The sequence below is a fragment of the Scatophagus argus genome, chromosome 5, assembly GCF_020382885.2.
Source record: "Scatophagus argus isolate fScaArg1 chromosome 5, fScaArg1.pri, whole genome shotgun sequence".
Lineage (NCBI taxonomy): Eukaryota > Metazoa > Chordata > Actinopteri > Scatophagidae > Scatophagus > Scatophagus argus.
Window position 1 is genome coordinate 14845935 of NC_058497.1, and position 24731 is coordinate 14870665.

At 38.4% G+C, this 24731-nt stretch overlaps 1 protein-coding gene across 2 annotated transcripts in view; it reads left to right on the forward strand.

Annotated features, from left to right (window-relative positions):
- drd2a (dopamine receptor D2a) overlaps nt 1–14165 on the forward strand; it is a 36494-nt gene extending 22329 nt beyond the window's left edge. The window contains exons 3-8 of one of the 2 annotated variants that reach the window (XM_046389210.1): nt 5528–5637; nt 9067–9203; nt 10406–10614; nt 11897–11998; nt 12307–12694; nt 13188–14165. In XM_046389210.1, coding sequence (XP_046245166.1) covers nt 5528–5637; nt 9067–9203; nt 10406–10614; nt 11897–11998; nt 12307–12694; nt 13188–13384 — 1143 coding nt within the window. In that variant the 3' untranslated portion in view covers nt 13385–14165. The remainder of the gene's footprint in view (nt 1–5527; nt 5638–9066; nt 9204–10405; nt 10615–11896; nt 11999–12306; nt 12695–13187) is intronic. The other variant, XM_046389211.1, reaches the window with a different exon arrangement.
- The last annotated feature ends 10566 nt before the right edge of the window (nt 14166–24731 follow it).

Sequence of the window (24731 nt, forward strand, 5' to 3'; positions counted from 1 at the left end):
TACAGGTCAAAGGCCCACGGAAAAGACAAGGGTGACCGCTAAAGAGTGCACATCAGCATTGTAAATATCAGGTTAAAGGCCTGTATTATAGCAGCTCTGTGACAGCATCAAAAAGTCAGACCAGTCTATTCAGTCCGAGGTCAGATGTTTATGAATAATTCTTCCTAATTCTGAGGTACAACATTCTGCAGTCACCGCTGTGTGGGATAAAGCAGTTATGACACATCAATGCCTGCTAAGCGGTGCAACCTAAAACAGGACAGAGACTCGGGTCCGGCAGAGAAGCTTCTTCAATCCGCCACATCAAGCAGGACGCGCAGGCTATCTTTCAGAAAAACATCTCTCGATTGTTGCTCATTTCTCTTGCCTATCTTCTCGGTCCTGGGGTTCTTTCTGACTGTCCAGCTTTAGGTCATGCTGTCTGATGTAAAGGAAGACAATCTGAGACTGGAGGCACTCTAATCCTCCTGTGTCTCTCCGTGAGTCACGATGATTATCACTACGATCAGATTACAGTGTATAAATCCATAGGATGTCGTAGTCTCTACCGGCCACTATGCATTTCATTTGTATGCACAGCACAAGTGTCCCTCTGTAACACTAATCTTGCAGGAGTATGAATACCTTTACCAGTGCTGAGTATAATAAATGACTATTATGGTGCTCTTTCAGTTTGTTTATCCATGAAGTATGCAACCTGCTGTGTTTGTTTTTATTAGTATTATTTACTGTCTTTCTATGTTGATGTGGGAAGCTGCAGCTCAACACACAGAGGGAGCCTACATCAAAGCATTTCAGAAAAGTGGAAGTTGAATTGTAATCAGCCAGTTATCAAAGCTCCAAATTGTTGCATCAAACCATATCAATAAAATATTAGTTTTTCTATCACAGCAGAAAAGAGAGTCTGATGGTGTGTTTTTCTTTTTTTTTTTTAATTGCACAGGTGTGTGTTGGTAACTTTTGGACCAATCACTTGAGCGAAATTGTTGAGGGATACTTCTGGACGGTGGATTCAGTAACGCAGCTGAAGCTGGGGGACTCACAAGAGTTCAGTTTTTAAAAGAATGATCTAAGCAACAGAGGCCAGGATCGATTCACTTCATAGTCAACCAGGCTGTGGTTGACTGGGATATGTGATATTGACTGTTATTTTCTCAGACTTTAGAGACATCCCATCAGATGACACACACACCTCATGACAACTGATCTGTCCATCATGTGTAAAAATTGTGGTGCGCCCCTTTGAAATAAAATGCAGCTTTTGTACTAAAATATGCAAATTGAACATTTTAGAATTCAGTTTGGCATCAAACGTTATCAATCTGGTCTTTCTAACATGTTCTTTTGGATGATTCTATATTGAAATTATTTTGTGAGCCACAAGATCAAAGACTGCCATGATTATTATTTCATCTAAGTTAGGAATTAATTAATTAATGAACACATGTTTGTGGGGGTTGCCCAACTGACTCTGTGACAATAACAGGAAGAACAGGCACATTTAAGCGGTTTCTTACATTAAAAAGACTTCAAGCACCTTCCTTTCTCATTTGTTTCACAGATATGGTATCCCTACACACTAATTAAAAGTATCTGGGTGACTGTTGCTGAGCGCTAACTACGGGCTGTCAGACATCAGAACTCATTATTCAGCATGTGTTTTGAATGGGATTTTTGACTGATTTTGGTTTCCAGTTAATGGGAAGATGGATAAACTGCGACAATAGCAGTTTTGCAGTTATAAATCACTGAAAGCTTAATATTTCTGATTGCAGATTATCTGCGGAGGTAAACACAGTTCATATCATCCTAAGCCAGTTACAATAATCCCCCTAGGTTTGTATTTAGGTTGTGAAAGTGAAGCTGTCAGTTAATACAACTGGGAGATTTTTCATTTATTCATTTCACTTTTTCCTTCTGCTTCTTCCATCAGAGAATCAATCTAATTGAGTACTTCTTCGAATAATTACAAAAAAACAAACGTAGTCTGTTTTTTTTCTTTTCTTTTTTTATACACCTGCATTCCCATTGCATACGCACTCCATTCTTTTCTTTGTCCATGTGCAGACATTGTGTTTCTTTTGTTCCGGTGTCCCAGAGCGTGGCCATGTCTGAGTTTCTCAAGCTGAAAATGTATCTGTATGAACTACAGTGAGAGCTTAGTCACAGAGTGCGGGCAGGGCATTTCACTTGCCCTTTATCATTAAATGCTGAATTAGCATTAATTACATCACTTTTCTCCTTCTGCCAAGTGTGACTGATTTACAGAGCATACGGGGGGAATAATTATGCGTGACTTGAAGTCCAGAGTTTGTTTAAAGTCAAGGTGAATATAAATGAATTTTTGGATAGCAGCACTTGCTAAACTTGAATTGTTCACCTTTGGGCAAGACTAGCAAATTATATATTAATAATTATTGTAATCCAAATATTCTAGTTATTACTTACAGTAAATGGAAGTTGTTTTTTTTTAAAAAAAAAAAAATACTGATCAAAAGAGCCATAAAAAGAAACACATTACAACCACAAAACTGCATACAACTACACATTTGAAGCCAAGCAGTCATGCTAAAGAGAGCTGAAGCAATAAAATGCTTCATTAAAATCTCCGACAGTATTTTTTTTATTTTTTTATTTTTTTGAGGAGGAGGAGGATAAATGAAAAAAACAATCAAGCTTAAGTACATTTTACAGTTCATTTTATCACAAAGGTGCATAGTACCAGTTCTTTCAAGATTTAGATTTATATAATATTTAGCATTTTCCTGTTATGAATCATGTAAAGTAATATAATGTAATGAATTATGTGTAGTATTTGTTATTTGCCATGAAATGATATGTAAAACAAACAACAAAAAATAACGTACTCCATGTGCATTTGAGCATGCATACATTTCCACTAAGAATTTTGCTGTGTTGTAAAAAATTGATGAAACAACCGAGTTTTAAACGAAAGTGAAAGCAAAGTGAGTGCGTCTCATTTCAACCAGATTTTAAGAGATGCTTCAAATTGCGCTTTCTGTTGCCCCCCATTACTGCACTTTAAATTTACACCTTACTTTTGCAAATTAAATCAAAGTGTTGTTACATTCAGAATAGTGATTTGCTACGCACATATGAGCAGAGTTTTAGTGATCAAAGGAGTGTAAAATATAAGGGGCAAAATTGATCAAATGTGAATATCCCATGGTCAACACTTTCCTCTATTAGCAATTCATTTCATTGCCTGAGACATGATTCTGTAAAAAGAAGTCTGATATGCACTAAATGTTTTGTCCTACACTGGCACCAATATACTTGTGCTTAAATTTTTGAGCAGCATTGATAAACATAAACCCCTCCCTGCAAAAAAAAACTGCAAACTGTAGATTGTTATAAAGAAGAACAAGAAGTGAGTGAAGAGAAACAGACAGATTAAGTGCAGAGGATATTGTAGAGATACTGAGACAAAGACAAATGTCAGAAGCAAAGGGTTGGAAAACATAAAAAATAAAACGCGATTGCGACAGGGAGAAGGGCATTATGCTGTCAGATCATTCTGCTTGTGTTATAGACATCAGCAACAACAGCTCTTTAAGATAGTGCTACATTTTACGAAGGCTAGGGACAGAGATTAATCATCCCTAGAGAGCTAGGAGTTGCCCCCGACACGCACTTCTCTCTTGCCCTTTTCAGAGCCACAAGAGGAATCGGATAGGATGTAGTGTCAGGCAAGGCAGGCCACATCGGTCCTGTCAGAGCATCGCTGATGATGTTTCTTCATGAGGTCAGCCCATGTAACACAGAGCTACAGAGGTATGAATACAAATAGGATTCAATCATGTCTTTAATCGAAAGCCACCTGGGGCTGCAGGCCAGAAATACTTTTTAAAAGATGATTATCTCACCGGCACTGAGGGTCTCTATAGTTTTTCCATAATCTGTGAACCGCTGCTGTTGTCAGTGACGTGAAGAGTCATGAAGTCGCTGAATAATCATGTCAGATAACCTGTCCATTTTCAGCATGCCAGGTATAAGATTCTATTGATAACCTGTAGCAGACCATATGGATTATATGCACACTGTACAATGCACACATGTATATGTTTATCGGACCGTTTGATTGTAATGAGAAGCCAAACTGCTTTCACTGACTTAACAAGCAAAGCATCTACACACACTGATCCAGTAAGGGGCAGCATAGCCGGTCTGGTTTGTACACAGTCCCCACTAAAATAACTTACCAGCGATCCGTGTCATTAAGTCCGTGTCACAAGTTTATGTTTAAACTGCATTTTACACATATTTATGTGTACACATCAGCTGAGCAGACTGTATTCTCAAATTACATGGATAATTAAAAATACTCAAAATGTCTGACAGATAATCAATAATGAAAACTGTTGTCTTGTTTCTTTCCTCTTTCCTCACATGCACATCGATGTTAATCCTCACACCCCACTTTCCAAGGTTTTCTGTTTCTTCAAAATTAAATCTGTCCAATGTTAACAGAGGTCTGTGTGTACAGCTATGATATATTGTATATAGATTATAATATGAATCTATGAGCCACCCAATATGCATTTTGGTAACAGAATGAGGCTCCAAAATCAATGAAATCTCTCCACATCTCTCCACAAAACAAAAGAACCTATAAAACGTGATGTTATTGCATCGACTTCTAAACCAGTCAGCTCTTGGGTCAGGCAACATGCAGGCGTTTCCCATGATGCCCTGGGTCTTGCAGTCAGTGCAGAGCACCTGTACTCTCAAACACTCAAAAGAACACCAGATCAAGTTGGGATGAAGTCAGATAAAAATCTAACCAGCATGCATTGTGCGGCAATTGTCTGTGATTTATTGTGTGCAGATCTGGCTCATCTAGAACGGGCCTATTGGAAGCAGAGGATGAAGTGTTGTTGTCAACCTGCAGCAGCTGGTTACAGCCACACTGTCTAATGAGATGACGTCTTCTTTACAGTTTTTACGAAGGACAAAACGGTTGTAAGGGTTCATAGAGGAGGGGAAAAAAAGGTCTTAGCCTTTCTTGCGCTTAGGTGTGCATAAACTACAGGTTGTAAACTTTTTTAAAGAAATACAAAAACTGTGAAATCGGTTATCAGTATTGGCCATAAGAAGCAGGTAATTATCGGTTATTGGTATTGGCTGAAAAAAATCCATATCATGCATCCCTACAGTTTATCTCTTGAGATGTTCAATGTGCTTTCCTTCCACAAGACCCCCCACTCACAGCTCAGAGCAGAGTCAGTTGTACATTTCCTTTTACACTTTGTCTTCATTTATATTTATCATTTTAACCTCATTAAATTTTTTTCCTCCCACAGTTCAGTTTTGCTCTTTGCTCCTTCTAGGTTTCTGTTACTGTCATGGAAACGACATGCAAAAACATACAAGGAGACTTGAGTGTGCGGGTTGTTTTTCGTTACAGAAGAAACACAAATCATTTCTGCCGAGGTGCCTTTGCTTTTGCTGGGCAAGTGTAGCGCTTTTGTTTTGTTGACAGTTTGTTGATGTTTTTCTCTTCTAGGTAGTGGGAGAGTGGCGCTTTAGCAAGATCCACTGTGACATCTTTGTCACTCTGGATGTGATGATGTGTACAGCCAGCATCCTCAATCTCTGTGCCATCAGCATTGATCGGTGAGTTCACAGACCATTAGTCCTACCTGTCATGTTTCCTGCATGGATTTTTAATGGTAATCTTTACCTTCTGAATAACAGAGGAGAAGCGCTACCACTTTAATTGCATGACCGATGAAGACCCTATGTCTACATGCAAACTAAATGTCTTTTCACACCATGTACCTTAACTTCACGTATATTTATATGGAAGCTCATACCTGACGTAATTACTGGCCACCAGATGTCTCAGGGTTGTAAACGTGAATTTCTCAATGTGACAAATTGCAGCAGTTGTAGAACTTTTAGGTATGCATAATCAGGTGAACAGGTGCAAAGGGGACTGGAGACATGTGGCAAATTGGTGGACAAATTGTCAGCAAAACCATAAAGGTCTAATGTGTAGGATTTAGGGGGGATTCAGAAAAACAATATTTGTAATTATTTTTCATGAGGATATGATCACCTGAAATGTGAAAGAATTGTTGTTTGTTTTGTTTGTTTGGTTTTTTTGTTTTTTGTTGCCTTAGAATGAGCCTTTTCTATCTACAGAAGAAGCGGTTCCTCATCCACAGAGTGCACCTTTGTTTTACTCCTGTTTCAACAGTACTCTCTAAAGATGGCCTTTTGTATTTTTAGGGGTCACTGTAGGGGAGGATAAGATGAGGGGTGTTTGGCTGGATGCCACTAAATCCTACACAGTGGGCATTTAAAGGTTTAGTCGACCGCTTTCAGCTGTAATATAAACAGGCTACACACTTCAACTTCCAGTCACAAAAGTGAGCAAATAACAGGAACATCTAAAATAATTGCATATTAGATTTTACTTTGTACTTATGATCAATTAACACAACTTGCAATAAACAGAATGAGTTGGACACAATTTCAATTCACAAAGTGTGTAAACTTTAATCATTTATTGTAAGAATGTTTACCCTTGTGATGATATATGAGAGTTTTTTAAAAGGGAATACAGCGGTACTGGAAAAGAAACTAACCACATCGGTCTACCTGACAAATGTAAGCCCAAGTTCAGTACCAATTGGGTAGTTTATTTTAGATTTTTAGGGCTTTTCACTGAAGCTGCAGCTGAAAACGATGCCATGAGAGCATATTAAAACAATAATGTTGCAAGCCAGATAAAACCACATTTTCTGTAGAGCTGAAGGGAACTGCAGAGCTGAGTGATCACTCTCTTTGAGTTTATTAGTGCCCCTTGCAGAGACCCCCTGCACCTACACAACTGATCTATTGTTCATATAAAAATTGCGATTGTAGCATCTATAAGTAAATAGGCTACACAACTAAATAAAGTGCTATTTAAAGCACCAGTTCATGAGAGCACCTGCTGTATCACAAGACCTCCTCCTTCTGGATTCATTAATGCCATTTCCAAAAATAAATATTGTCATGATGACTGTGATTAATGACAGTGGCTCTATTAAAGTAGATCAGAAAGAACGGTTACACTGCAAAGCTGTTTGTCTGGAGGGCATGTAAAGCTCAAGCTTTCAATAATGAATTGTAGGAAGTAATCTTGTAATGCTGGCAACCAGATTATGTAGTGAAAGTGGGAAAGCACTGTTTATTCTAAATCAAGCACTCATGGACGAGCCTGAGGAATACCAAAGACATAACATTTCATATATTTTCATTTTATAGAATTCTGTCAAGTTACATTTTACATGATTTTCTGCTTGGCTGCATTTTCATCTTAAATCCACATGCAACATAAATATTCACCATGGTCATGCATGGACACAATTTCAACTCCTACTGAAGTGATTGAATTAGAATGCGTTTCTCATATGTGGAGGAAACCTTATTAGTGTAGTGGATGATTCTTTATGTATATTTGAAATGGATGCTACAAGCACAGAGAAATGGCAGCAAAATTAACATTTAGATATTATTTATCTGACTTTTGACTGCTGGCTGTGTTCTTGCGGAGATAAATTGCATAAAGGATGGATGTGTCAATACCACTTCCCTTGACTTGAATGCATTTCTGCATCCATCTGTATGGCATTGATTTTTTTATGAAAGTTCAGATAACAGTCACATTTCAGTCATATTTCGTTTCTAAATTCAACAGCTCCACAGCACCGTAATTTATACATGAAAGGACTGTTTCTCTGTCAACTAACTTTGTTCTTACTCACCAATGTGGAGCAAATTGGAGGTGATCACGTTACAGGCTCCATTTTTGTGAATCCGTATCTATGCACTCAGGATGTACACACACACACTTACTTTTGGATTTTTGTGACCATAGGGAAAAGAAGACAATAAGTTGGTAGTTCTATTGCCAAAAAAAGAAAAGACAGGAATGCATCAGAACCTGCAACAATGGCCAGTCAACTCAGCCGCTCGTAACCTCCTTAAAAGCAGAAGACTGATAGGCCAAAGACAAAACTGCTTTTGAATAGGAGGTGATATGAATATACACATGCCAAATGTGACTGAACAGAACTCCAATTATGATGATGCAAAAGACAGACCATTTTAAGCAGAAACAAAAGACATTTCCTTGTCATGCTGCTCTCAGTGAGTCATTATGTGCACTAAAATATTTTTGCACTAAGGACAGAGCACTTTGTCTTCAGAAGCATACGGTAAAATATCACTTAAGGTTAAAACATTGTTTTATTAAGTTAGTTTCAGTGTGTTTACATGCAATAAAATAATCCAAAAACAGTGTGAAGACCGAAACACAGGAGCATGTAGACAAAAACATGTGTCCTAACCTGTGAAACCAGTCATGTTTTACACATATTTTTATCTGTGCACTAACGCTGTGCATTGGGCTTTTTGAACAATCACATTGTCCCAGTGCTTGTTTGGTAACCCATCTATGCACAATCCATGACAACACATATGACCTAATACAGTTACCTAAGGTTTATCCTGACTTCTCTTGTGTGTTTCCACTAAGAAACACAATCAAAATAGTCTCTTAAAAGCCTTACCCGCTTGACTTATGTGTAAAGTCTTTCAGAGCAAATTGCATAGAAATCAATGGATGGGATGCAGTAAAAAGCTATGCCTTTCCTGTTGATTACAGCAAACACACTAATAAGGTCAACCATTGTAGCAAGGTTAAATGATAAGGTCTTTCCTGTGAGAGACAGCCCTCCTCGCAGCACGTGTTTCCTAAAGGGCCAGTCCACCATCAAAGAGGATCTGGTCAAAGATGACAGGCAACATGTCTTGGTTTTACCCCTGTAGGCATCATGTTGTTTGCCCTCCTTTGAACTAAAATTGTCACTGATGAAGACAGTTGCAGGAACACAATAAATGTAGCCATAGATCATTAAATCAAACCTGAATGAATTCAAACCATACCAATGTATGCAAACTTCTTTGTTGAACTTGTCATTCTTTCCCAAAAAGGTGTCATCTTTTCATACATTCAAGCTAAAGTGGCTATTTTTTCTTTACCCCTTACAGTTACACAGCAGTTGCAATGCCAATGCTGTACAATACTCGCTACAGTTCCAGGAGACGGGTCACGGTAATGATCTCTGTCGTGTGGGTGCTGTCTTTTGCCATATCATGTCCTCTGTTGTTTGGCCTAAATAATACAGGTAAGACAGAGTATAGTACATTTGTACTTTTGAAAAAGAGATGTTTTTCATGGTGTATGACTTAATTGGTAGAGCAGTAGTGGTATTGGACTGTATTATTTATAAGTACATACAGTCCAGTATATTGTATATTGTAAACAAATACAATGTACATTATTAATAGCTAGTTGATGTATTTAGTAAATGCTTGCCCATATTTGCATTAATATTATACTCTAAAAGAGAATGCTAACATGTGTTTCCATTTACTCCATTTGTTTCTGCACAGCAATGCATTTCAAAAGTGCGTTTAAGCTATCAGCATGCAGTTTCCCATGCCAGTAAACGCTTCCCCTGAAATGATTACTCTTAGTGAGCCTTAGTGAGCCTTAGTCCTTTTGGTTGCTCATTCAACAGAACAGGGGCTTGAACGGCGATTAGGGTTGAAGCAGTTTCCGATTTAGGGCTTTTAAAACTTGTTGCTGACCAGCTCCTGTGGCTTGAATTCCTCTCACTTTGAAGCCCCTCTTATCCCTTTGAGTGCCTTGATGCAACGTTTAGATTTCTTAGCCCCTCACCTACTTTCAAATGAGCAGTGGCTGCAGATGTAAGTAAGCTGCAAAAAAATACGAAAGCAGAAACCGCCAAAAGGAACCAGTGGAACTGAAGCAATCAATATTTGTTGATTTTTGCGAGCACAGATGTGTGTGGTAACTGGACAGCATTGTATGTGGTGCTTTTATTCACTGTGCTTTACAGTGTACAGTGCACAAGTTTCCGTGAGTGGATATGCTGATGTGTAAGGTATATTCTGGCATTTTTTTATAAGGTTTGGGAATGCCATGACAATGACTGTGACATCGACTCAAGGGTCTGAACTTCCATTTTGGAAATGAGTCCACGATTGGTTTTGTCCAAAGACTGTTAGGCCAATGTGTGTGGTGTGAAGGAAGTTAAAAATTCACTGATGTATCTCAGGGCAAATTCGGTTGGCTCTAGATAGAAGTCAGATAGAGGGCCTGTCTGGATGAATTTTCAAGAGATTCAAATCAAAAAACAAACTTTGCTCTTCGCTGCAAGCTCAAGAAAAAACAAGTTCCTATTTTTATTATAAAACATTTTCCAACAGTCACAATACAACAAAACCACACCAAACCAAAGATTTTAGACAGAAGATAACATGCTGTCTGAAGCCTTTATTCACCCTGTGCTTATCTCCACAGCTACTCGTGATGAGTCCTTGTGTGTGATTGCCAACCCAGCCTTTGTGGTATACTCTTCCATCGTTTCCTTCTATGTTCCATTCATCATCACTCTGCTGGTTTATGTGCAAATTTATGTGGTCCTGAGGAAGCGCAGAAAACGTGTGAACACAAAACCAAAGCAGCGCATCTGTCAGGCTGCCGATCCTGACGTGGCCACTTCGCTGAAGGTGAGCTGCTGTGCCAACTGGTTGCTGTTCATGACTGACACTTTTATGGCTCAATGAAAAATGAAACCTATATTTATTCATATATTTATCATACCAGGGCTATAACATTCTGTAACTTTTTGAACCTTGTGGAATGATGTCTAATTCAAAAATGGGTCCTATATGTGATTTAAGAGAGGGAAATAAGGCCATGAAGTTAACAAAGATCACCTTTGTGCTAAGTTTTCTTCTTTGGATGCAGAGGGACAGGCTAATTTCATTTTAACATGCATAATATAGTGTAGCATACTGTCTGATCATTTTAGAATGATAGGTTCTCCAACTAGTGTGTATAAATCGGAACATGTAAAGTCTCTTGACCATTGAGTTCATTTATTTCTTTATGAAAGTACAATCAATAATTTTCTCAACCCAATTATATTTGATGCTTTTATGGACAGGCATTGTATTACATAACAACATACCATAAAGGGGAAAACCCAGACAAGAAGATAATTGATTTTCTGTGAAAAACATAATGGATAATATTCAAGGCAAGACACTAAAGGGCGAGTTTCACCTAAAGCATTTTAAATGTTTTTCTTCTCCTTTATATGTAAATGACTCTCTTACTGATTCCATTCAGGAGACCAGTTTTAATCTCAGTGTTACATTCACTGACATGTTTCACTGTCGAAATCAGTCATGCAACTTTAGCTACGATGGCCCTCCAGTGACCTTTTTCCTTCTCTGGTTATTGATTTTACTGACATACTGAAACTCAATGGGCTCTGCACAGGAAGCCAAGTAATGCTTTTGATCCAGTGCGCTACATTACTCATGTTCATGCATGGCTTTACAGTGTGGTTTGTGTGTGTGTGTGTGTTAGATTGAAGTCAGGGAAAATATTTATAACAGACATGTATGTTTACAGGAAATAAAATTGGCCTATTTTATATTTTGATGATCTGTGAAGTAATTATACTGCAGCATATTGATGGATTATGTGCGGAATCTTTATAGACTAAAGAACCTAATTTAAATAATAAGGTTCACTTACACTGTTAATTATTGGATGAGTTTGTGTCATCTTGATGAAATAATATCAGTTGACAAATTCTTAAGCTGCCAGGTTAATGAACTTGCAGCTGCAGTTGAAGCTGCCGAACAGATTCTTTTTAAAGAGCTTCAGAGCCCGAAGTCGATGTGGCCTCAGCTGACCTGGTCGGTAGTGGGACCTATGCTTAGACAGCCCTTTTGTCAGTTGTGCTTTGACATTGCAACCTCTCCTTGCCTGACACAGCTGTTTTCATCTCAGGATAAGTGCACTCATCCAGAGGATGTGAGGTTGTGCACCATGATTGTTAAATCTAATGGGAGTTTTCCTGTCAACAAGAAGAAAGTGGTGAGCACTATTTTTTTCTTTTGTTTGCAGCTTTTTTCTAAAAAGTTAAACTGCTGGATTGTTGCATATTCATTTTGCCTATGAAAGATTTTTCAAGGTGTAACCTTGAAGTTTTATTCATTTCTCAGAGAATATATAGCTTGAAAAGGCACCTTTCTTCTTTGGTTAGCACAGAAAAAAATGAATAATTTCTTGTTTTTAATACCTATTATTATACCTAGTATTTCAAATTTACCCAATGTGCAATAACCAACATGAAAAATTACCATTTGAATCCATGATTTCCTGCCCATCCTGACCTTGCTCAGATATTCATCAAAGATGGAGTCAATGAAGGGGAAGATCTGGAGCTGGATGAGCTGAACAACAGCGGCAGCAGCCAGAAGCAGAAGGAGCAGCCACAGTGTGCTCTTGGGGACACTCCGGCCACCAGCCACCAGCTATTGATGCCCAACAAGGCCAATGCTAGCCCCACCTCCACGCCTCCCACACCCCCTGAAGAGAGCCAGAAAGCAGAAAAGAATGGAGATCCTACCAAGGAGACCCTGGGGGATTCAGCTCCTGCTGTGGCCAAAGCCTTCCAGACGCAGGCCCTACCTAATGGCAAGACTCAGACCTCTGTGAAGACCTTGAGCAAGAGGAAGATCTCCCAACAGAAAGAGAAGAAGGCCACTCAGATGTTAGCCATTGTGCTTGGTAAGTTGGCTCACTTGTCACTGAATTATTTTTTTTTTATTATTATGTTTATTTTGATATGTTTAACAGGAATATACTCATGAAAGTGGAAATGACACAAAACAATGTTCAGTGATTACAATGTCAAATCAGCAGGGTACCCTGTTCAAATTCATCAAGACTAAATATTTGTTTCTGTACTAATTTACCACGCACTAATTCTGTAATGTACACTTGAGAAAACAGTTTTTCTTTTGTGAAAGCCCCAGTCAGCTTGGGTTCTCAGTTTGCCTGCATGTATTTTTGGTTCTGTCTCAAGACCTAAAACAGAGCTTGAAAACAAGACAGGCAGTGATGCAACGAAAGGAAATAGTTTTAATAGCTAAATTTTAGTCCAACTACTCCACAATGTATGTAACAACCCATATTTGGGTGTCCAATACGTGAGCCTCCTTCTTCTTTACCTTGTCTTTCTGTTTTTCTAATAATGCCGTATTTTCTCATTTTTCCTCAGGTGTATTCATCATATGTTGGCTGCCATTTTTCATAACACATATCTTGAACACCCACTGCACAAAATGCAAGGTTCCCGCTGAGATGTATAATGCCTTCACTTGGCTGGGCTATGTGAATAGTGCCGTAAATCCCATCATATACACCACCTTTAATGTTGAGTTCAGAAAGGCATTCATTAAGATTTTGCACTGCTAAACTGCAACATAACTTGTCTGATCAGACTGAGGGAGGAATGATGAATAAAAGCATCTCTTCTGGCAAATACCTCATCCTGTTAAGGAAAAAAACGCATCACAGGGCGAAACGGCGATCTGCTTTTTAAAGTTGTGGAGTTGAGTAACTGAAAAACTGACAGTGTCTTATTGAAAGGCATGTTGGCTCTTTATGTTTGTTTGTGGAGTTCCCTGTTCTCCAAATCACTGAATGTAAAACAAGAAAAGTCTGTAACAATGACCTGTTTCATGGAGAAAAGTAAAAGTGTAACATTGTTCTCTAAAATCATTGTGCTTGTCACGTAAGGAGCCATCTGTGTATACCACACACACATGCAAGTCGCAAACTGCTATTTATTGTGTGTGTACTTTATGTTTTGATGATGGAAATATTCTGTAAATCTTAGGTATCAAGTCAGTGTTCATTGCAGTGTTAAAACTGATATGTGAGCTCTTAATCTTAAATCTAATCTTAAAATTATTGATTGGAATGTGTGTTAAATACAAGACACAATTTACTTGCTGTATATTGTGGCTATGCCAATATCCACATATTTGCAATTTTATAAATTGAAAGATCATATATTATTATTATTGTTATTATTATTTGCTGTATATAGTTTTTCTTAACACGTTAACTGTGATTATATGCCTGCAATGGAAATGTGGTGCATGCTACACTGCTCCTCTACTTGACTTCTCATGAAATGTATGTTTAACAAAAAAAATTACAAAAGACGTCCAATAAATGAAGTTACGAGACACTATAAAGTGCCACATGAATATCAGTGTTCGCTGTGCGTATACAGATACACCCATAAATTACTCGGTGTTATTCAGCAGCTTTTGTCTTATTCCCATGACTGGCTTGTTTACTGGAAGTAATTCTTTGCACTGCAACAGTGGAGTTATTCCGTGACAAACTAATGACCTGTATGTGGACTTGTGCAGCTTCCAGGTACAATCATGTGGATGTGTGCAGCCCCTGAAGCAGTACCCCGGGGGTCTTTGCTCAGTAAGAATGAGGTGAACTTGGAAAAACTTAAATAATAGTTACAGCAATACATCTGTGTGTGGGGGTTTGTTTTTGTTTTGGATGACAAATCCTGCATTATTTTCAGCTGAACAATAAAACCGTTATTATCAACTAAGACATGTTAATTTTTTGATGAATCTCAACCACAGAATGCTTTAGCTTGAATTTCCATTACAATCATGAAAATAAATTCTGCAGAAGGTGGAATGATTGAATACTTGGGGGAATTAGTGTTTAAAGCACATCCAGGTGCTGAGTCCAGAAACTGTACAATGAGACTTGAAATACAGTAGAATGCTCCCTAAAAACTGCATTACATTTAGAAAAAAGTATAATAATATGATCTCAAATTGGCTCTTCATCATATACACAGAATGAAACGGACTTTGGTATCATTCATGTCATTGAGCAAATACTCTATTTCCATCCAACTGGAAATGTCAGCTACAACAGCAACAAAAGACAATCAAGTGAGAAAATGGAATTCAAATCCAAATATAACATTAAAATGAAACTTAGACTGACAAATTACACCTTGGAAGTTGTGTCCTTGTGGGCCATTAAGGCAAATTTATGATTTGTGATATTGTGGTATATAAACAAAACTGACTTGACTTGAAAAGCTTGACCCCACATAAACCTTATGGTCTATGAGGTGTCATGGAGACATAGTATATTCTTGAGGAGGCAGAGCTGTCAGTGAATGGACATCACTTCTGTCTTTGACAAGGACGCATGATGTAAAACCTTTGTTGTGGCTTTGCAGTTTTTCATGAGTAGTTCAAGTACAACGTCTTTGTAATGACCAAAGTCAGACCAAAGACAGTCTAATATTGCATCATTTTCTGTTGAAAAAAACAAAACAGTATTACAGCAAGCTAACATGAAAGGCAAGAGCCAGCAGCAGCAGCAGCAACAGTAACAGAGTGATATTTCTGTAATGCTTTAGCAACCACTGGGTGTAACCTCAGCGACAAAGGTAACAGAATGAAAAGTTCTCACTTTTCAAGGCAATTCATCACTTGTGCTGAGTGCTGCTGCTGCTGCTGGAAGAGAATACTCAGTGCGGAGTTCACCTGTTTCATTGTGATGAATCAACTAACTTGTTATACACAGATGAATGGATATCAGAAGACAACCATTTTCTCCAGTGTAACAGCAGTAAATGATTCGCTACTTTTTTTTTTTTTTCTTCATCCTTGTTTGCCTTCATGAACGTTTTTTGGAGGTGCAAACTGCTTGCAGATTGTGCTGGCTGTAAAGTAGTAAAATGTTTTTTGAAAATAACTTATTTGCTTCAGATGAGACAATAAATTTTAGCTGGAGGTTGTTATTAGCACAAACATCAGGAGCGGGGGAAACAGCTAGCTGGCTCTGTGCAAAAGAAAAAAACGTCTAAAATGTTACTATGACACCTAATGTCTTGTTTGCAGTCCGTGTAGTAAGTTACAGTTTTACGGGGTTATGTGCCAGACTACGTCTTGATGAGGAAATGAGACATAGCATGTTAGCGAGGAGTTGTTAGCCTACCCTTGGGCAGAGCCAGGCTAGCTCTTTTCCTCTGTTTTCTTCATCCTAAATTAAGTTAACTGTTGCCTGGCACCGGTTTTATATAAAACACACTGAGTTTTTATTATTATCTGTAACCCTAAAGACTCAGTTACATGTTCTTCATTGGTGTAGCATAGCTACCAGCATATTGGGAATACAAAATGTTGTAGATTGCAGCTCTAAACTTTCTAATCTCTTTCAATTTCCTCTTTTCTTTGTCGAACAACAACAGAATCAGTAGAGAGGGTTTTTGTCAGTTTCCCCGAGTCCCTTCAGGCAGCGACTGACTGATGTGATGTACTCTGTGACACAGCTTAATGGACTTCCACCATCTCCGAGGACATTTGGGTTCTATCCGCCCCTTGGCAAACACTATCAGAGCAAAGTTGTAATGGAAGAGCCGGGACACAGTTTGTATTTTTTTTTGTTTGTTTGTTTTGGCAACAAAGGAAAGAAAAAAAACAATTGTTTCAATAACACAGCAATGAAATACGATTGTGTGTCATATTTCACTATGGTGCTCCCACTGGGACACCAGGAGGTATAAAACTTACTTGTCTGAAATATTTATGTGTAAAAAGCATGTTGTATTGCACTATTGAGTCCCATGCAATCTTCTTAAGCCCTGGGTTTGTGTGTCTGTTTTACTGGCAGAGATTCATATATGATCCATGTGTACTCTCTCTGCTATATATGGATCTTCCATTGTCCTGTGTGGCACATGTATATATGGTCGTACTTCCATAATAAAATCCCTAGGGGAAATTTTCCACACCAATATACTTGATACATTGTGTCGGCACGTTTACTTCATAATAGCTACAGAATCAGATCAATTAGCAGCTGTACCGGTTTAACTGTCTGTAGGTATTACTGTGTTTAAATCAACCATACAGTACATGCACAAAGCTATGATATAGCCTTAAAAAGTCGATTTTCTTTCCTTTATTTCTTTTTTTTTGAGCTGGATTTGAATTTGTGGTGTCTTTATTGAGTACTTAATTATTAACACATGAATAAACAAATAAATAAATTATCAAGAGGTTAAACACCAGAATTGCATCCGAATTTATGAATAATTAAGAACTTGTTATTGTAGACACAGTAAATGCAAGAATCTGACTGATGATTCATTCTGACAAATGACACACAAAGACACATGGATTCACATGTACATTAAGTGATTTCTCATAGCAGTAATGTAATATTTTTGTGCTCACTCTTTATTGTCAGTCTATAAACAGCTTTGGGTTTTGATGCCTTTTCTATCCTTGTTGCTGTCGGGCATCTCCATGCCACTGATCAAATTTCTGATAACATAAGGGGAAATCTCTGAATTCGCTCCTGCTGCGACTCCCCGGGGCTCCGACACACTGATATTACTAAAGCTTCATTCTGCGTTGGTATCACCCACATTGCAGACAGACACTCCAACGTATCCACACATCCACTCCTGTCCTCGTCAGTCACTGGCCTGTCTGTCAATGCCACATCTGAAATGACATATGACGGAGCATTTGTCTGTGATTTATAGTGTTACATGCCATATTGTTGATTCCGCTACAGGCAGTATCAAAGACAGTGTTGAAAACAAAAAAAAAAAGAAAGCTAACCTCAGCAGTCAGTTTTGCATGAAAGGAGATGCTGTAACGTGAAACACAGGGTCTCTTGAGGAGAGACTTCTTCTTCTGTCTTCCTCATCTCTTCCCCCTTCAACCTCCAGCTGGTGTTTTCCCTCGTCACTTCTGTACATTCTCTGGCAATGCAGAGCATAGTGACCAACATGTCCAAAAATAGTACCAGAGGTTGAAGGAGGAGAGTTCAAAGAGAGGTGGGGTTAGATGCACTGCATGTTCGAGCAGTAAAGTGAATTTCAATTAACTGAATCATGATAGCCCTCCTGAATTATTAAAATCTTCATATACCAATCAGGAAGTGAGAGCCTACCATTACCATAACGCTACATCTGTGAGCACCTCTTCAAGAGGTGAAGAAGGTGGTCATTGTGCTGGTTTGGGAACTTGAGCTGCAAAACTTTTTTTTGTCTTTTGGGGATAATTTGGAGCATCTATTATCTTCATTACTGTTAATTATCTCAGCATTACCATTGTTAGCATGAATTATTTTCTTAGACTGTGTTGCTGTTAGTGAGGCGCTCACTCAGTTGGTCTGCCCACACTAATTTTCAAGGAGCCGCTATGGCATTTGAAGAAGGACCCTTTGAAGCAGAGCAGCCCCTGCACTTTTATTATAATCTCTGCTCCAAAGAGACACTCACACCACTCTGAACAGCTCTTATCAGGAACCTTTTGAAATGTGTGTTTGTTGCAGTAGCTGTCCAGCAGCTTGAGCAGCCCTTCAGGACATCACCACTTATTAAATGATTGCATTCATTTGGGTGATGAATGAAATGCTTGTTAAAAGTATGAATATTCTCGCACTTGTCACAACTCTTGATTATGGTGATTAGTACCTCAAATGTGGCTTTAACCTCACACATTTTTCTTTTACTTTTTCCCTAAAATGCTGAGAGATGAAACAGACTTTGAAAAGGGATGATGAAGATGAAACCAATGCCAGGGAGAGGGAGCTTGTTTCACAGTTATTTATTTTCCAAGATTGTCAGTCTGGAATGAGTAATAATTCTTACGCACTTAAATGAATGTTGTTGTTAAGCAACAATGACAGAAACGAGATCTGAATAAATACTAGAAACAACAAAAGGACAGGATGATACACAATAGTCAGTTTTCCTATTCAAAACAAGCAGCTTTTTAACAGATTTATGTCTGAATCTCCTGCTTGATACAAGGCACACTTTCCAAATTATCCACAAAATGTTGCAAGGTGTTTGTCAGGATGAATGATAATTATGATCTACTTGTTCATCTGCATTCACACTGTATCTTCAGAAGAGGTAAAGCAGTGCCAATCATGTTGCCATTAGGGAGGAAGCGGTCCCACCATGGTGAATCAAGTGCATGATGAAGGCAAGTTGAAAGTGTCAAATAAGAGCACAGTAAAGCTCCAAAATGTGGAAGATGTTCAATCTCAAAGTGTCCCTGGGGGGCTTTTGGTGGGGGGAGAGAGACGGGAAAAGGAAAGTAGTGCAAAGGATAAGATTGGATTGATTGGATATGCTTCACGTCTTGTTTTCTCTCTGATTCTGCAAACTTGGCTTGATATGCATGACAGTATGATGTTGAAAGGAAATGCCTGATGTGAAGTTCAGTGAGCTGAGCTTTTCAAATCAGCCCACCCCCTTTTCCCTACTTTTCCTCTCAGCTGATTCCACCTGGCTCTTCGCTGCATTAGTGGAGGTCTGCGAAGATGGGTGGGAGTCATTTGTAATCATTTATCCCCCTAGGAAGAGTATCAATCTAAATCTTAACACAGTCTATCAAATCAGGAGCCAGGGTTTGGTGCAAGAGCAGTGGGATGTGTTGTTAATTGTGCTGGAAGTGAATGTGAGAGATTGGAGAGCTCTCTTGGTGCAGATAGTCATAATCGTATTCTTGGTGAGATGAGTTCTTCCTTCTCCCTCTCTGTTTCCACTTTAGCCGTGTTTAATGTCTTCCACTTCCTGCTTTTGCACACTGCTGCCTCCAGTCCTTTACCCTCTCCACTCACCCTCTACAATCAGAGACAGCAGATGAACTGGAGTGCTGCACCTGACCCATAGAAACAGAAAGACATTCATTTTCATATCATATACCAAATCCTTGGTATTGGATCCTTGGATTTCTTTTCTCTGGACAATTAAATAAGTAGAAATTAACTCCAACTGCCACAATGCATTTTGGCCAATTCACAGTCTACGGTTTAGATTAATTAACTTTTAATTTCTGCCAAAATGTGTCACAGCATTTCTTTTCCAGGTCCTTTTTCATAAACCAAAAGTACAGGACGAATTTTGAGCTGATGATGGTGCAAGATGAAAAGTTAGTTAAATCATCAAGGTTATTAAAATTCATTGTGTGGGGGCCATGAATATCTGAATATCTATTCCATGACAGTCTGTCTGGACCACAGTGCTGGATGGAGCCATACTAGCAGTGTGAGGAAAATATTTCCATGTGCATTTGACAGGCTGGCTATCATGATTTAGTCACAATATAGTATGACGACCTTTAGGTTAAAAAAATGAATAATTAATTTATCCACAAGAATTGACCTAAATTACAAACTAAAAACCCCAAATAATTGTAAAATAATCTAAGAAACATTCTTTTTGGTGTCTACTTAAACTTTTCTGAGGATGGTTGGGTGTGTGTTGGCAGGACTTATGACCATTTAAAATCTTGTCTGTGGCCTTGGCTCCCAGCTTATCCATAGCTCCTCAGTGTTGCCAACATGTTACATGTAACATGTGTATAGTGAGCAACTTCACTGACTTCTGCAGTAAGAAAGCAATTATATCATTTAATGGTATGTTAAATCCTTTTCCTGGTTGACTCACTCCACTTCAGTGCGAGTCACAGAGGAGTTCATTGATCCTTCTTTTCTCACCAAGAGGTGAATCAAGGTAAAGGCATCTGTTACTTATTGATTCACTGGTCAGAACGTAGGACAGTAAAACAAGAAGCAGAAGAACAGGAGCCAGGCATTAAAGCTTTTCTACGCTGATTATGCTAGAATACATTATCATAAAAGGTCCTTGATATTTTGTGCAATCAGCAGAATTCCAATATAGTAACCAAATTTAAAAAGGGGGTTTTGAACATCCATGACCAATACCAAGTGGACTATGAGTCCTTTGGGAGTGCAAAGCGAAAAGTTTGAGAGCCTTAGGTTCCTGGTCAGCAACTGAAACAAGACACCACATCAGCATTCTTGTAACTGAGACATCACACACACTGACTGACAATCATTAAGACTGAGTGATTTACTATGACATAACTGTTACCTATTAATGTGTGTATGAAAGACATTGAATTATTCCATTTGAGAAAAAGTGGATTTTTAGTCTGATATACGATAGTTTTGATGAGGAAAATGTTGCTTAATCAGGCGATATTATCCCCAGGGTTTGGGTTTTGTAAAGCGTGAAACTGAACTGTATCTACTCTGGGAGCATAAACTCTGGATGGAAACAGTTCTTGTTCATCTGCAGAGGTAGGATGTAATTCTTACTAAAGCTTGAAGAACAAGAGGTGAAGGCGGGAGGAAATGAAACAGATACATATCTGAGTGGGGTTTAATTCATTGATGTTTCGGTCCTCCTGGCAACTTGGCTTGATTCAGTACCTGCTAACAACAGGGTGCCCAACGTTGGGTTATCCTTAGGGGCCCTTCTTCCTTTGCCTGGAGCAAGGAAGCATGAAATAAAATTATAAACTAGATATATACTATATCTTTATAATACTGTTATTTATTTTATGAAGACAACATGACAACCCTTTGGAAGGTATTTTCCTGCAGTGAGTATAATTCTTGCATGATAAATACACAATAACATCCTGAGGGCACAAAGTCTTTCTTAAATGTCAAAAAAAAAAAAAAAAAAAGAAGAAGAATACCACTCACAAGAAAAGCGCAGCCAACACTTGACAGCAGTCATACAATTCAGAATAATCTAAAATGACAAAGCTCACCTACTGTGTAGAAATACGAATATTGTGCTGCAGCAGGGAAAGCACACAAGTAATTAGATTTAATAAACTTCTGCCCAGTATGTTGGATTTATTTATGATTTATTTAAGTAGATGAGAGGCTCTCTAATATTTATTCAAGGATTTTAGCTTAATCAGATGTCAATAGCCGCCTACAAATATTTTACATTTCAATTATTCATGCCAGCAGTGATGAGAATTTGCAACACAGATTTGATCACTTTTAAATAAAAAAAAATCAAATCCACAAACACCAGACCAAGCAGGACAGGAGCTGGAGGAAACAGCAGCAGGTTTTAGAGCTCCACAAGGTGTTAAAACATCAGGCGTAAGTCACACAATAACACGACCAAGCTAGCCGACTGAGGCAACAGTAGAACTAACTCCCTGTGTTATGCAAGGCGAAGCTGTTGTTTTTATCAAAGTGTTCTCGTGGCTTTGAAGGGAGCACAGACAGACATAATGACTTCAGTTTCAAGTCTGTATGTTCCACATGTGTTACAATCTCATCACTTAACTCATTCCAAGTCACTTTAATTTTTGTGTCCTTTGTCATATAATATACGCTCATGAGAAACAAAACCCACTATAGTCATATGGACTTGTGATGTGACTTCTGCTCAGTACAACTGAAACAACCAAACAACCTGAAAAAAATGCATTTATTGTGTGAGCCTTAAAAAGAGTTGGTTCAGAGTCACTGAAATGCCCTGCATGTTGTTATTATTATTATTACTACTATTGTTATCTATATTATTTCTTTACTTATGGTAAAATTGATGCACAAAGAAAATTAGAAACAGAAAACACAACTATATTAAAAGATAAAAACCAAAAAGCCCATCCCTGTAACCCTCTACACACACCACACACCCACAGAAAATTGAAGAGTTTGAAAATTGACAGAAAATGAATCTCCTGATTTGGTCAGAGTAAACTTCAAGCTATTGCTACTCTTGAGTCACGAGCACTCGGAGTGAATTTTGCATAATGAAACAGCTTCGTAATTGATGGCTAACCCATTACTCTATGAAAGTCTTGGGGAAAAACATACAAATTACTCTACTGGGATATTAAAATCCTGATGACACACATTAATTCCTTTGTAGCTTACTACTAACTGGCCTCTTTTTCTGGACTCTCTTAACCATAACTTCTGTGTACTTTTTATTTAGATATCTGACTGTGATTATTATTAACTATTCTTTTGCACTTATTAAATCTTAGCACACAAGGCTGTGATATATAACTGCCTGTTAAAGAACAACATATTAGCATATATAAAAGAAAGTTGTACTGTAAATTAAGCGCGTTTTGTAGACTACATGCAAGCGCATCAGTCTTGCGGAGACAATTATTTCAGCTGCTTACACCCAAATAACAAACAAGCAGAGAAAATATATATTTTACAGTAAACTTGTGCTCCTGTGTGACATTTTTTAAAAAAACATTCTATCTATCCATTAAATTTGATTAGAGCCTTTGCGACAGAACACAAACAACACATGCTTTTCAAGTCCAGCATGTGAACAATGCACAGAGGCGGTGCAGCACTAAAAGCAGCTATAAAATATTTTTTCTCAGCCTGACAACTGCAAAGACACACTATTACAGCATCTGTTATTAAAAAAATAGCCAACAATTGCTATGTTTCTGCAAAATGACAAAAAGATTGCTCATCATTATACGTTAATTGACACTAGCAGAGTTGAAAATTTCATTTCACTTTAAATAATTTGGGGATTTACTATTCTTTGAACACAAATAATTTCCATGCTTTTATATTCATTACGAATTCTTTATTATGCAAGACATAAATGAGATCATTTCTGGGTGAAGGATGCAATAAATGAAAGAAAGAAGGCTGTGATGCATGAAATTAGCACATATAAACTTGATTTGTTTTACAAGCTGTTACAAAACTACTGTCTCAGTAGAGATGGGACATACAATCCTCCCAGGTGTGAGATGCTGCCTGAACTGTGTCAGGTGTACTGTATATGATATTCAAATAGTGTAAAGTTACTGAGTGTTGGGAGTTTCTGCTCTGTGCTGTGGAGACAGGAGCAAGATCCTTCATTAATCACTTTGCAGGAACATGACAACACCAAGCAGAAGGAGCTGAAGGGATATTAAGAATACACTGGAGAAAACAAGGCCATTCAGTTGGAGTAGTTCAATAGCTCTGAGAAAACGTTCGGCAGTCTGGGAATAGCTCATCATTTCAAAATCCTTCAGGCTGATCCTTTTTAAAGCCAGTGTGTGCTAAGTATTTATGCAGGATTCTTATTCAAAGTATTCATGTGATGGGAGAGTAATTTAAAAGGCTTTGCAAAAAGCTTTCTCTCACTGACCTGAATGGAGGTTCACCCAGGTGATAAAGAGCAGTCGCTTTTACAACAGTAAGCAACAACCTTGGGGACCTAGTGAGACCGACCTGTGGTGTTTTTCCACTGTCATATTGCAGAGTGAGAGGTCGCTAAGAGATGACAGGGGCAACAACTGTTTTCCATATCGTCATTCTGGAAAAAAATCAGCCCTCGAGAGACACGATAGAATTCTCAATCAGTTACCATAGCAAGGACCAGAGATGCCTGCTTGGCCCTGCTGTGGTGGCACACCTGGATCAAAAGACACAGCTGCATCAGTCATGATTGAAACTACTTAACACCACAGGACACAGCTCAGTGGTGAGTTTAACCCTGCTGGTTAAGAGGGACTCTGCAGACAGCGTGTAATGGCTCTCCTCTGAGAAGCGAAGTAGCCAGATTACATCCTATCATCAAGATGACAGCTGCGAATGTCAGACAGACCTTTTTAACAATATCTCAAAGGCCCGGGTGTAACAAAATAACATCTTGTATACCAACACAACATCTGTGTAAACAGGCCGAACACCGTATAGAAGGTTTAAGTAAGATCAGACAAGGACATTAAAGAGCTTTTTACATAGCAGGGCCACATCGCAGTGATCGAATCTAAGTTGTTGAAAATACTATTATGTATGCAAATTGCTCCGGATGAGTTTTATAACAAAGCCTTTAGAGCCTTTGAATGCAGCAACACATCTTTAATTTGTGTGGGTGGAAATACACCACAGTGAGCAGTATCCTCTAATCATTTTGAGCCAG